Here is a 14,366-nt window from a genome sequence, read left to right as displayed (position 1 = left end):
AGCCTACCCATAGCTGTGACATGGGCCGTGAGCAAGAGATAAATGTTTGTGGCTGTGAACCAGCAAGGTTTGGGGGTTGTTATGCAGCAAAAACTGGCTAATGAAGTGATTCATTTCCTGAGTTCACAGTCCAGCTGTAGGCAGGGGATCGATGCAGCCCCAGCTGTCACCTGTGGGGCTATGTGGACCTAGAATGTTTGGCTAGAGGAGATGCAAAGATTCTCTCTGTCCCCCATCCCCCTGGAGATGTGTGGCTAGCAGCACACAGTGCTGAGGGCAGGAAGGCAAGACCTGGAGACAGCAGAGCTGCCCCACAAGGAAGAGCCCTGAGAACAGACAAAGGAAGCTCAGCCGCCTTCTCTGCCAGAATGTTTCCACTGTGACGTAGACACTGTCACAGTGACACCATCTTCTCTCTCTCAGGACCCCTCCAGCCTCAGAAACAGAAAAGCATGGTCTTTTCATCTTACGGACACCCGTCACGTTCACAGCCCTTGACTCTGCACACTAGGAAGCTCAGAGCGAATGCGTGCAGAACATACCAGAGACCCTACCTGCTTTTCTTAACATGTACCCGCTCCCCTTTTGCTTTCTCGGTGGTTGTCTCCATTTATGTATTTTACTTCTGTCTTATTACACATCTTATAAGCCACTTCAAATCTCTTGTGACATGGCTGTAGAAATACTGAAAATGACTTACAACACATACATTACTCCATCACATGTGGTCATCTGGAGCTGGGAAGTGGGGGCTTTTGTATTTACTCAGCTCTAGCACCGTCACTGTGCCGTGGGACTGGGCCTCCCCCACCGTGTTGGCCGCATGGCACTGGTACACTCCCTCATCCTCCTTTCTCAGGGGGTTGATCTAGAAATACAACAGGCGAGTTTATGTAGTTATATACAGCCCAGCAAAATGACGTCCTTATTTAGTTCTTCATGATGAGTCTGAACACTTAGTCTTTATTCCTTTTTGAAATAAGATAGAACTCGCCCTGTTTCTCTTTTTTCCTTGGCTGCCAAGGAGCAGAGTTAAATTTCCTTCTCAGTGACCCTCCTGGAGGTTACTCTCCCTACTGTGGTTCTCTTTTAATGCTTCTTCTGCATTTCTCCCTTTTATTGTAAGCCATGTGGTCCTTTTGTTGAATGTGACAGGTTATAGATTATATGGAAAATACTACAAATTAAAAGAAAGAAATCTACTGACCAAGGAATGCCCCACAAAGTGCTCCCCACGGAGGCAGCCTCTACAAAATGCCACCAGAGATAACCTTTTCCCCCTATCTTTTCTTGTAAGAAAGTGAGGGAATGTACTTGATTTGAAAAAACCACAGACTCAGCTGCACGCCAAGTCTCAGCTGGGTGGAGAAGTCACCAAACTTCCCACCAGAGCTGTGGGTGAACGAGGAAAACATCCTCAGAGAGCATCTGGTGGATGCTTGCAACCAGATCCTCACCGGCTCTCTTCTCTGCTTTCTCTTGTTATAACCTCCTCTCTCAGTTGGGAACCACCCCCTAGACCATGGAGAAGGTTACGCCACCATCTCACTTTGAACTCATGCCAACCGTAGGTGAAGGGTGAGTCTACAGGAGACTCACAAGTAAGTCATAGACTGCTAGGGTCACAAGGGTCCTCAGAAGTTATTCAGTTCAGAGCCCTCTTTTTACAACGGTGGAAACTGAGGCTCAGAGAGGTACAGTGACTAGCCTAACATGGGCCCCATCTCCTCATTCCATCACTCTTTTAAACACAGGGCATTCTCTTATCTCAGCAAAAATGCTGCAAGTGGCATAAAAGAGTCGTGGAGGAGGACTCAAATGTGCCATCTTCCCTCTTTATCAGCCATTTGGTCTTAGGCAGGTGTATTAGTTTCCTACTGTTGCTGTAACAAAATACCACAAACTTAGTGGCTTAAAACAACACAAATTTAAAAACAAAACAAAACAAAACACAAATAAAAAAAAAAACCACAGAAATTTATTATTGACAGTTCTGGAGCTCAGAAGACCAAATGGGTCTCAATGGGCTAAAATCAAGGTATCAGCGGGGCTGCTTTCCTTCTGAAGGCTCTAGAGGAGAATGTACTTTCTTGCCTTGTCAAGCTTCTAGAGGACACTGGCATGCCTGGCTTGTGGCTCCTTCCTTTATCTGCAAAGCCAGCAATGGTGGGTTGAGTCCTTCTCACACTGCATTACTCTGCCTCTGCCTCCTCTGCCTCCCTCTTCCACATTTAAAAACCAAACCTTTACACTGGGCCTACTTGGATTATCTAGAATAATCTCCTTATCTTAAAGTCAGCTGTTAAGCAACCTTAATCCACCTTCCCCACCGCCATGTAACATGACATGGACATCTTTGGGGGCAATTATTCTGCCCACTACAGCAAATCACTTATGCTTTCAGGAAATATACAACCTGTCCTGCCTACCTCAGTCACTGGAGGGTCCATTGAGACATTAATAAGAACAGCTTTGAAATTTACAATGTGTTATAGAAATACACAGGGTGGTTTATAAGGGTCAGTCATAATATCCAATAATACTACACACTCACCAATATCCAGGCTATGGCCTCATGGTCGGCCGGACCCCCTCGCACCTGGACAGCTATATTGACGTGGTCCCCAGGCAACTCCTCCAGCACCTGGGTGCCCTCGGAGGAATGTGTGACCTACAGAGGACAGAAAAACCAGGAGTGGTTTAGATAAAGCATTCTGGATAAGGACCACCCCACAGACCTCACTGCCATCCTCATCCTCCCACTGACTCAAAATAAGAGGTGCTAGGTGCCGAAACCCTAGCACCTCTCATCCCTGTTATAATGATGTCAGTGGCTCCTTAAACCTAAATGCACAGTTAGCTCTCCATATCCATGCATTCTGCACTGGCAGATTTAACCAACTATGGATCAAAAATATCAGGAAAAAAAAAACAGTAAAAAATAACAATACAAGTAGAAAATAATACAGTATAACAGCTGTTTACATAGCATTTACATTGTATTAGGTACTATAAGTAATCTAAACATGATTTAAGTAAACGGGAGGATGTGATAAGCTGTTTGCAAATACACCATTTTATATCAGAGACTTGAGCATGCACATATTTTGGTATCCGCAGGGGGTCCTGGAACTAACCCCCCTCAGTACCAAGAAAACTGTATGTATAGACAGCACCCCCTGCTGGACAGCAAAGATGCAAACTTCACCCCTATCTGGCAGAATTTCATGGCCCTTGCCAGGGCTGTTGAGATAAGGGCACAACGTATATTGTGATCCATGCCAGTCTCTCAAAAACTGGTCTTCAGGAAGATTGGTCTTGGAAAAGGATTGAATCTTCTACCACCAGCCAGGTCTGTCTACAACTCAGCTCCACAATGAAGTGGGCTCTAATGTCACAGCAGCTGGTGTAAGCTAGACAAACAGCAGAGCTTTCTGGGCTCCTAAGTAAACAGCACAGAAGAATGGCAAGTCTTCCTCCTCTGGGGTAAAAGTTTTGAGGCAGAGGGGTGGTATATATGAGATTTTTTAATCCTCTAGCCCACATATCAAGATATATGCACAAACACAATTAAGAGAAAAAAACATTTACCACCCATGTCTGTCTTCCTGTTTCTCTGGCTCTCTTGCACATGCACATGCGCACACATACACATGAGTTCTTGGACAGAAATACCTTCCTCCATGTGATGACTGGGGTGGGCACAGCCCTCACCTCACAGGACAGGTACACCTGCGCCCCGGTGACGTTGTGAATGCTCTGGGGTGGAATGACAACCACAGGAGCTGGGAGAGGAAGACAGGGGAACACACCTTTACCTTGCCAGGTTCCCAGCAGTCCCCCTCTAAAAATAAATCCCGCGTCTGCAAAGAGCCTATCGGGACATCTGACATGAGGGAGCAGCAGCTCTTCTAGGTAAGGAGCCATAAAGAGAGTTTTCCTGACACTGGGAGGACATCTACTGGTTTCCTAATCCATGGCCTTTGTTTTACTAACAGGAAAACAGGGGTCCAGAGAGGAAAGGCACCTTCCCAAAGTCACCCAGCATGTCTGGCAGACCTCGGGTCTCAGGTCTTGTCACACTCCCTCCCAGGGCTACTTACAGCTCAACTAAAGGACATGGCGGTGATTGTGAGGGGGACTGGTGTCACAACAACAATAGCAGAGTCTTCTAACAGATGGGCTTTTCTCCTTCCATGTGGAGGGTATTTGAAATAATGCCAGGCAGAACAGCTGCAGGCACCCTGGAGCTGGGAAGCCCTGCGGTTCATTAAAGATGCCATTTGCATTTGCAAAGCACAGACTCCGCAGGCCTCCCCCACCCCACACGCACCTCCCCATCCCCAAGGGTGAAGCTTCAGACTCGGAAAGGAAACCCCGTGGAAGAGACTGAGGAGGCAGGGGCTGGGTGAATCAAGGAATCAGGCAAATGCAGCTCTAAGCTGCCAGAACATTATGGGGGCAAGGAGGGGTGGGGGGATGGGAGGGGCGGTGTAGGCCCTCTGGACAGGAGGGCCTGGAGAGCATTAAGTTGGAAATTCTTAGCTCATACCCCCACTGCCTTCCTCCCTGTACCTGGCATCTACTTTGCTCTCACTGGAACTCAGTCCAGCTGCCTCAGGGTCCCGTCCAGCCCCTCAATGCCCTGCTTTCCCTCTGCATGGGACACACCCCCCACCCCCAGCTCTACAGGTGGCCATCTCACCCATCCTGCAGAGCCTAGAGGAGAGGTGTCCTCGTCCAGGACCAGGGGAATCTGCTCCTCTCTGACCTGCTGGATCTCAGCCTGCCTTGCAGTCCAGGCATTTCTATCTGGTCTCACCTGCACTGGACAGCAAGCTCAGCAACCCTGGCATCCAGTTCCACTGGGTTTTGGATAAGGTGCAGCATGGAGGCCTGAGCAGAGAAATGCTCTCAGCTCGGCTCTCCTCATCTATAAGATGCGGCTAATACTCCTGCTTCCCAGGGCTGTCTGGCTGAACTAACCATGTGCTGAGTTGAAAGTGACGGTTTAAGTAACATGACATGCAAGCAGGGGTCAGGGCAGATCTGGTAAACAGATGGCTGGGCAAAAAAACACATGACAAATAAAAGAGCAAATACATTTATTCCTGGGCCACCAAACTGCAGAGTCTATGATTGCTGGGGCTTTGGGACAGCCTTGCTGCTCTCCATGGGCCTGCCCTGAGAGGGACAGGGCCCTTGCTCACCTGGGTAAAGCTGAAATAAAAAAAAGAGAACAAACGGAGGGAAACAGAAGGCAGGAGGAAAGGCGTGAGGGACAGGGGCAAGACACACCCAAAGGAGTGAGAGTGGGCAGTGCAGAGATAAGACTGGCCTGGCTTCTCCAGACTGAGAAGCAGACCTGTCAAGCCAGTGCCAAAATATCCCTGGGAAATTGTCTTGGAGCCACAGTCTCAAACTAGAGAGGCCCTATAGCACACCAGCTCCCCAAGCTTCTGTGCCTGCCTGTCTGTCGTGTGCTCATGCAGCCTCCATTTGCATGCCTCCAGTGCCGGAGAGCTCACTACCTACGGAGCCAGGCCCTTCCTGGTAAGAAAACTCATTCTTACCTGGAGCTCAAATCTGCCTCTCTGTAACCCCCACCTGTTGATCTCTGGGCTGTCCTCTGGAGTCTCACAGCCTCGTGGGTGCCCTGATACATCCCTGTGAGTTAAATACGGAGAGTACCCTCCCCACCCCAGGCTGCTCTCCTCCCCTCTGCCTGATCAGCCATCTCTTTCAGTTGTGCCCATCTGACTGCCCTCTAATGGGCCATGCCCAAAACACATTCCCACGTGTAGCCAAAGCCCCGCAGGAAAGCAAGGTCCTAGAGTTCGAACGTTGTCTGACAGCCAAAAGAGCCACATCACCGTGCTCTCTGGCAGGAGTCCCATGCATCACGACAAAGAGAGTCTAATTTATTCACATCGTCCTGCCAGCGCCTCCTCAGCCACACAGGCGCTGCGATGCAGCCACCACTGGAGCCCAAACCGCTCCTCAAAAGGCTCGCTGTGGGAACGATCAAAACTGCCTGTCGCTCCGAAGGGACACTCAATCAACGTGTTTTACTTTCATTCATGTAAAGTCATAAATTTTAAATGAGATTTCATCAGTCCCTTTCAGGCCTCAATGAATAAACCAGTAAATCACATTTCCTCTTTCTCTCTCCTCACGTTTCCCTCTCCCTCTTTCAATAACTATAATTAAGAAACATTGTCCTGGAAATAACTGTCTTTGCCACCGACTTCTTTTACAAAAGAGCCCCCTGCTTTTAATAATGTTAGAGAAACATTTAAAAAATTACTTTTTAATTTATTTTTAAACTTACATACAGTACATACAATTCATTGTTTCTGGTGTGCAGTTCTAAGTTTTGACAAATGCATACACTCATACAACTACCACCACAACCAAGATATAGAACAATTTGGTTATTTCAAAAATCTTCCTCATGCTGGTCTTTGTCATGTTTTTAATTCTAACATATCTGATTTTAAATTTAAAATATTTTATCCTTAACAGCTCTTTATGATCAATCATCACCATCATCATAGTATGATACCACCGGCTAATAATGCTTGCTGTGTGCAAAGCGTTCCTCTCCTTACAGGTATCTTCCCCTTTATCTCTCCAGCAATCTCACTAGTTGCCAGATGGCGGCGCTGCCGGGGGTTAAATGGTGGGGTGAGGCTATGAGCCCAGTGGTCTGGCTCCAGAACCCAAGCTCTTCTTAACTACTGTCCTAATACTATTTTGCCTTTTCACTAGAGGACTCTTCCACACACACTACTCTTTTAATCCTCACACCAGCCCTGCAAGGTAGGTGCTTTTATCCCCGTCCTACAGATGAGGAAACCAAGGCTCAGAAAGCCAAAATGCCTAAAGCAGTGGGAACTCAAACCTAGGCACACTGATTCTGTTAACTTCCACACTATTTTTAAAAGTGAAACATATGTTATGCATATGGACTCCTCCATTCCAGAATAAGAGATTAGTTCCACAGGGATTGTGATGGCGGGGGTCCCCAAGACAACCTGCAGGCTCGATAGATAATTTGCTACGAAGACCCACAGGGCTGAGCATACAGTTGCACTCATGGCTGTAATTTATTACAAAGGATGCAAAGCAAAATTAGCAAAGGGAAAAAGTCAGGGTGAGGGAACCAGGCACAAGCTCCCGAGAGCTCCCTTCCAATGGAGACACCCAGAGCACAGCAACAAATAGTGACAGCTCACGTGAAATGCTGTCTATACCAGGGAGGCACATTAGACACTAGTGCCCAGGGTTTTTACTGGGGGCTGGTCACAAAGGCACCTTCTGCCTAAATTCCAGACTCCCAGAAGGAAAGCAGGTGTTCAGCATAAACCACGCTGTCTGCACAGTGTGGGCACAACAAGCCACCCTCATCAGTTCTGGGAATGGTGAGAACCCTCCCGAAATCCAGGCTCCCAGACACCAGCCCAGGGCTGACCGTGCCAGCAGGCCTTTCTGAGGATACTGTCTCAGGCCTGCTACTTTAGCTCTTTTCTGCACGGGGATGAAACACCCTAAACACCACTCCCAGGGAGTAGCTCTTGTGAAGATGTCCCATGAGATGGGCGATGTGTCCTCAACACTAGCAGGACAGTCCCAGTCCTTACTGTCCCCAAGGGCTCACCCAAGGGTGGCACTGGGGTATGCAACGTCATTACTACCGTAGGCGGGAGGGACAGAGTGGAGGGCTGGGGTGGAGGAACCAAAGCTTGAATCCTGTCTCTGCCACATCCTAGTGCTGTGACTTGTCCTCTGTTTCTTCTTTAAAATGGGCACAGAAGTCCATTCCCCTCTGCCCCTACTCCCCATAGGCTGCTGTGAGAAACAGTTGGAAGATCCCCTGCAAACTACACAAGGCTTCTCACAGGGACCCGAGGACTCAGCGGGTTGTACCACAAGGGTAGTCTCCTCTCAAGTGTCCTGCCTGCGTGAGACCCTCTCTTAGCCTCTGGTGAGAGGGTGCATTGGGGGCTCTGTGTGGAGGCCCCAGAAGCCATGGCCCTTGCCACACAGCCTCTTACCTTCCTGTTGCCAGAGCCCCACACTCCTGGAAGGACCAGAGTTTTCCTGGTCCTCAGGATGGCTCCTGGTCAGTCCAGTCTGTGAACGTGCTGGCATTGTTTCTCTAGCTCTTCCTTGCTAAATACTTGCTTCCTTCTGTTAGTGCCAACAACAGAAGAAATGCTGGGATGGTACAAATCCACCATCTGAGGGCTAACCAGCAGGTAACACAGAACAGTCACCCAGCTGTGTACGGTCACAGGAGGCTGTAGATGGGCAAAATGGCCCCAGATAGAGACTCAATGCTTGGGGGTCCACTCGCTCACCACGTGAGCTTGGGCAAGTGGCTAACCATTTCCTCTTTATCTGCAAATGAAGACAATGATCGCTGCCCGCATCCTCTGGGGTGAAGGGTCGTAATGAATGTGACTGAGTTATTATTAACTGTGTGGATCTGTACAAATGAGAGGGATCGATACTATTATTATAGTGTGTGGTGATCTGTCCCTCTACCCTGTCAATTAAATTGGTCCTTGATGGCTGGAATGAACCATCTTCCCAAATGCCTCTGAGATTTCTTTAAAGTTAATGGTGCTAGGGAAAGAAAGAATATCAAAAGTCATCCCCCAGGATCCCATCTGCTTGTATTAAAAAGCATACGACCAAAGAGTTTAATAATCAATGCACTGAACAGCCCTGATAATTTATGCTAATAGTCACATTACAACGTGGAACTAGAAACAGCTTAATCCTGCTCCCTGCAGCCTGCGCCTCAGATTTCTCCCTCAGCATGAAAGCCTTTAGAGCACAAGCCCCTCTTCTTTGTCCCTTTCATAAAGTGGCATTCACTGCCTCTTCTGGTTACCTGGTAACATGCATCTAGCACACACTGAGGTTTGTAAGTGGAGCTGGAATTTCAGCCAAGGTGAATTTTCTAATATTCAGGATCTCAAGAGCTCATTGAACCTACTGGGGCTCAATGCCCTGGTGGGGACTGGCACAGGACCCTGATCCTATTTATTTATCATTCAAAACATGACATCAATTTGCTGCTGTCTGTAGTATCCCAGCCCCCTCCCAATGTTAACAAATAGTCCAGGTACACACACTGAACAATCAGCCTTTCAAAGTGATGACATAAATAATAATAACACTAAGGCCATACCACTTTACAGGTGAAACTGAAGCAATAATTTAGTATAGAAGGAAGATTTACTCTGCATCCTGTGCTCAAGGCTTGCAATGATCTACCCCAAACTACTTTGGAGTGTCATCTCCTTCCCCACGCATCCTACTGGCCAGCCACCCAGTGGGCCCACAGTTCATACCCACCAAAAGACCTCTCACCTCTATGCCCCAGTTCCCACTGAGCCTCCTGCTTCCTAGCCTAGCAAAGCTTTCTCCTTGTCCCTCAAGGCTCTCCTTTTGTGAGGCTATTCCTGTTCCTCTCAGGAGCCATCACCCATTGCCAAATAGAGGGATAAGCAACAAACCTCACGGAAAAATGGGAAGGTGGACCCAGAGTGAGAAACCCTCAAGATTCAAGGCTAGTGGACAGACGTTTGGCACCTTCCTAACCAGGGTGCCAGAGGCCAGACGCACACGGTGCCAATCTGAAAAGATCCAGGCAAACCCAGGCTGGAGTCCCATCTCAGCTGGAACTAGCCAGGTGGCTCCAGGGAATTCCCTCCCACGTGCCTCAGTATTCCCTTATTTTACATATATATATATATATATATATATATATATATATATATATATTTTTTTTTTTTTTTTTTTTTAAGATGACTGGTAAGGGGATCTTAACCCTTGACTTGGTGTTGTCAGCACCACACTCTCCCAAGTGAGACACGGGCTGGCCCCAGTATTCCCTTCTTTTAAATGGGAGTGAGACCTCCCCAGGAAGGAAGATGGGTGCAAAAGCAACTTTCAGCAGTTCTCTCATTATAAGGCTGTTTTGGGCATTTCAGAGCATAGGAGGGAAGGGCAGAAATTCAGCCTGAAAACTGCTTCCCAATACCCCCAGAGGCATGTGTAAGAACACTTCCCCACACTATGAGGGACCTAATAAATACTTATGGAGGCTTTTAGAGGGTGAACAAAACCAACCCCATTTTATGCCCCCTTGCCATGTAGACTCTTACTTAACCTCATTCCTTTGCTTAACTAGCCAGTTACACCTTCTCCTTAGGGCAACTGTAAAGGGAACATAGGTTTCAAGGAGTGAGTGATTTATTACAGCAGGTGGCATCAGTGGTCTGAACACTAAAATCAGGTCCCCAGCCTCATGGATCACAAGACACTTAGTGAATGATGTTATTACCTTATTTTTCTTACGATGTTTCCTTGAAGGTATTCTTAGTAACAGGGGCTGTGCTATACAAACTTCTTCTAACTCAGAGAGAGAGAGAGAGAGCTCTCATGCGCTGACCTCTGATTCTTCACTGCATCCAGCTTTCCTGTCTGTAAGTCACCCTGATTAATAAATATCTTTGTATATCTCTGAATGGATCTGTCTGCTTCCTTCTTCAGTTCCAAGTACCTCCTCAATTTGGAGGGCATTCTACTTTAACCTTCTCCTCACACAAGGCCTCATTCTGTTAAAGTCGAGGTGTTCAGGTACTGAAGGAGTCAAGAGGGAGCTGAGGAAGGGGGAAGCATGGAAGCAGAGCAGCCTGCTCTGGCTCAGTCTGTTTCCCTTCAACCAGGGTCCCCAGGGGCATTGTTAAAAAGTGCTCCTGCTGTGTCTTCTGAATAAAAGATAGCTTGCAGACAGCACAGAATGAGGTGCCGCCTCAGCTAGGAGCCGATCCCCCTGTCCACACCTTCATGCTTTACCAGGACAAAAGGGCAGGGACCATGCAAGCATTTCAGGACAAAACATGACAGGAAAACAGTGCCCAGGTCTGTGGCAGATGACACAAATGCTGGCAGGGAAGGAGAGCTGAACTCCGGGAGGCCTGACGTCTGTCACTAATGAGATCATGAAAAGCGGCTCCTGAATTGCTTCCGTTTGGCCCTGTGAACATCTTTATTCTTTGGGCCTGTGCCTGGTGTGGGCTTCAGAGCTCATAGATCAGAGTCGAGAGGCTGTCACATTTACTTGTCATTTGGTAATTTTCAATGAATTAGGGGTATGGGGTTTCCATCTGCCATCTGGCCCCACTCTGGTAACCATGGCAACCACCATCTGCCTGACTTAATGCTATCAAGTCCTGTCCTGAAAGAGCACTGGACAGGGTATTAGAGCCTGGGAGTTGGTTGGTCTTCACTGGTCATTCCAGACAAGTGCCCTACCCTTGCTGGGTCTCAGTCTCCTCTGCATAATGGCAGATTCGGGCTAAATGTCTTTGAGGTGTCTTTCTCTTAGGAACAGAATAACACTCTAGGGAGAAATTATCTGAGACCATCAGCACTGTTCAGGTTCTGGGGACCTGGTCAGCATTTCTTAGTCTCCTGCATGTGGAGTTAAAGTGCTACCTGTCTGGAGACAAAGAGAACTGCATGTGAATTAACTGCTGAGGAAAGCAGATTGTAAAAACGAGCGATAGGAACTAGAAGAAGAAAAAAGATAGGATTGTTTAAATGCCATGGGATAGAAACAAACAGTTAAGAGTGGAAAGGACCTCAACAATGGCTCCATGGTTAGAGAGGTCAGAGAGAAGAGGGACCAGCCCAAGGTTGCAGCACGGAAATACCCCTAGCCAGTTCTGTCCTCCACTGGGAGGCCCAGCTAGCAACAGCCAAAGGTGACTTTCCTGTGCTCCTGGGGCTGCTTCAGCTCCTCAATGACTCCACATTGTTTTTGTTCCCTGGGACAGGAGGCTTCCTGTTCCATCTCCAAAAACCCATTGGGTCCCCTGGACTTGGGTGCATTTACCTGGAATTCTTCCGCAGAAGTCTGAAGCCCAGGCCCCAAGCCAGACTCCTTGGAACTCACTAGCCACCCACTCACTCACCCTAAACTCACCACTGCACCCTCCAGGCAGGGTAGACATGGGCAGTTCTCTAAAACCTAAAGGATGGGCCACACTCATGCTTAGGAAGCCAGCAAAGCAAGGTGCTTCGCTGGAAATCTCTATACTAATGTTTTGGTGTATTTTTGTTTGGTTTTTTAAAAGTACATATGGAGGGTAGGCAACTATATGGCACCCAGAGATGTTTTTACTGTGAATGTTAATGAAGCTTAGTTTCTAAGTCCTTAGTAATTCATAATTTTCTATTCCTTTACTTAAAGCAAGACCTTCCAAATTATATATGCCTTAGACTCATAAAACCTGGGTCTGCACCTGATGGCACCATAATCTTTTCAGAGTTTAGGTCTCCAAAGGTCTTCCCTGTCCTGGGTGGGAGCTCCCTTAGGATCACCGGCTGGGCCCCACCCCACATGTGGGATCCTGTTGCTGCAGCCTGGAGCTCCCAGTCTGGAGCTTCTCCTCCAGCATCTTTACCTTCCCTTCCTCTCCATTCAAACAACTCACCTGGCACCAGATACCCGGGAACTCAGACCCAATTGGAATCCTTCTTCCCAACTCTCAGTCTATCGCCCCTCCCCCCCATCAGCAGGTACTTAAGCGCTAAAAGGGGCTCACCGAAATGCCAACTAGCTCCGTGGCTGATGTCTCCAAGAACTACATGTGCATTCCCACCCCAGCCTTCCTGAGCACGGGGCAAGATGAGGAATACCAGTCCCAAGGGGAAACTGAGGCCCAGGCACCGCTGTCCACCGCTGTGCAGACGGATCCTTCACTCCACACCCCAAAGGGTTGGGGTGCCTCTTTTTCTACCCTCACGAACCCCGCGGGCCCGAACCCTACTCACCGAACTCGCAGTGTCCATCGCGCACCTTGTGCAGGTGCCCTGGGTGCGCGCGGGGGGCGTGCCGGGCGCGCAGGCGCAGCGCACAGATGCTGGGGTAGGAGCGGCCGTCGGAGCCGCAGACGGCGCCGCGCTGCGCGCACACGCAGAGCCCCGTGCCCTCGGGCGCCGCCCCCGCGGCCCGGCTGGCGCACACCAGGCCGGGGCCACAGCGCGCGCCGGCCGGTCCCCCGCAGCTCGCGCCCTCGGCGCCCAGGCAGCGCGCGCAGCAGTCGCACTCGTCGCGCACAGCGAACCCGGGCGCGGGGCAGCGTGCGGGCGCCGGGCAACGCTCGGGCCGACACGGGCCGCAATCGGGGCCCCGGCCGCTCGCGCCGCGGAGCCCGAGGCCCGGGACCGGTGGCGGCAGCAGCAGAAACAGCAGCGGGAGGAGCGGCAGCAGGCGCGGCATGGCCTGCTCCGGGACGGCAGCGGAGCCTCTGCCTCGCGCTCCGCTCGGTGCGCGCGGCGCAGCCACCCCTCCCGCCCCGCGGCCGCTGATTGGCCGGGTCTGCACCGCGGGACGCCCGCAGACGGCTGCCCCAGCTGGAGGGACGTCCCGAGACCCGCTCTCCGACATCCGATTAGGCTCCTGGGCAAACCCAGACCCAGTCGGGCGGGCACTGGCCCGAGGTTGCCGCGCTAGAGTCAGGACTGGATGTCCAGTCTCCAGATCCAAGGCTGGCCCCAAATATTGTGCCCCTTAATCCTCCCAGAAGGATGCGCTATTTTATTTTGCATCCAGTAGTTTTCAGAGTTTTATGTTTAAAAGGGAATATATGATATAATATTTGATATGATATGATATAAAATTTCAGATTTTACAAAAGATGTAACGATGAAAAGAGGGTTTACTCCCACCTATTATCCCAAACCTCCAACCTGGCTTCCAAAGGCCACTCTTGCTATCAGGTTCCTGTGTATCTTTTCAGGAGTTGTCCATGCCGGTAAAAGCACGTACGGTTGGTTAGCCCCTCCCTTTAAAATACACAGAGTAGCGTGCCTACACATTACTCTGCACTTGGTTTTTCCACCCACAGTATTTCACATAGTTTCCCTACCTCTTATCTCTGAAATCAGGTTTCTCATACAGTCAATGGAAGCACAGATTAATTAGCTGTGTGTGTGTTTCTTAATGCTCCTTAAAGTCATGGTGTATCTCCTGGTCGACAGTGACTTCGCTGTGATGAGATATGCTGGTATATATTTTGGAGTTCATGTGGAGTGTCCTTGGGCTTTTTGACTTTGCACAGTACTTAGTTACAGAAAAATTGCAGTTTTTTAACCAGTTTTTTCCCGTCCTTTTGTTACAGAAAATAATGCTCTGATGAAGTCCTTGTGTAAGTGTCACAGTACCTGTGGCTTAGTGGGGAATGCACACTGGAAAGACGCAGGTTCCTGCAGTCAGTTACTCACGTGGCCCCTATGCTGGCTCTTGGCCAGGCTCTGTGCACCCCATCCCTGCCCCAGTC

At 49.3% G+C, this 14,366-nt stretch overlaps 1 protein-coding gene across 1 annotated transcript; it reads right to left on the bottom strand.

Moving 5' to 3' along the window:
• Window positions 1–718: 718 nt before the first annotated feature.
• IGFBPL1 (insulin like growth factor binding protein like 1) lies at window positions 719–13,306 on the bottom strand. Its single transcript, XM_063081537.1, has 4 exons — window positions 12,859–13,306; window positions 3,676–3,785; window positions 2,555–2,671; window positions 719–868 (listed from the first exon to the last, which is right to left on the bottom strand). The coding sequence occupies exons 1-4, from the start codon at window positions 13,304–13,306 to the stop codon at window positions 719–721; spliced, it is 825 nt and encodes a 274-aa protein (XP_062937607.1).
• Between the last annotated feature and the right edge of the window lie 1,060 nt (window positions 13,307–14,366).

The sequence above is a fragment of the Cynocephalus volans genome, chromosome 17 (genome assembly GCF_027409185.1).
Source record: "Cynocephalus volans isolate mCynVol1 chromosome 17, mCynVol1.pri, whole genome shotgun sequence".
Classification (NCBI taxonomy): Eukaryota; Metazoa; Chordata; class Mammalia; order Dermoptera; family Cynocephalidae; genus Cynocephalus; species Cynocephalus volans.
The sequence above is the reverse complement of the archived record's forward strand: the minus strand, read 5'-3'. Positions and strand labels throughout refer to the sequence as shown.

What these genes read in the sequence shown, in the direction of transcription:
- IGFBPL1 (XM_063081537.1), bottom strand. Translation starts at nt 13,306, where the DNA reads ATGCCGCGCCTGCTGCCGCTCCTCCCGCTGCTGTTTCTGCTGCTGCCG. An exon ending in CGATGGACACTGCGAGTTCG is followed by an intron (nt 3,786 to 12,858) that starts GTGAGTAGGGTT and finishes TTCCTCTCCCAG; the next exon opens with CTCCTGTGGTTGTCATTCCA. An exon ending in AGGCCATAGCCTGGATATTG is followed by an intron (nt 869 to 2,554) that starts GTGAGTGTGTAG and finishes TTGTATTTCTAG; the next exon opens with ATCAACCCCCTGAGAAAGGA.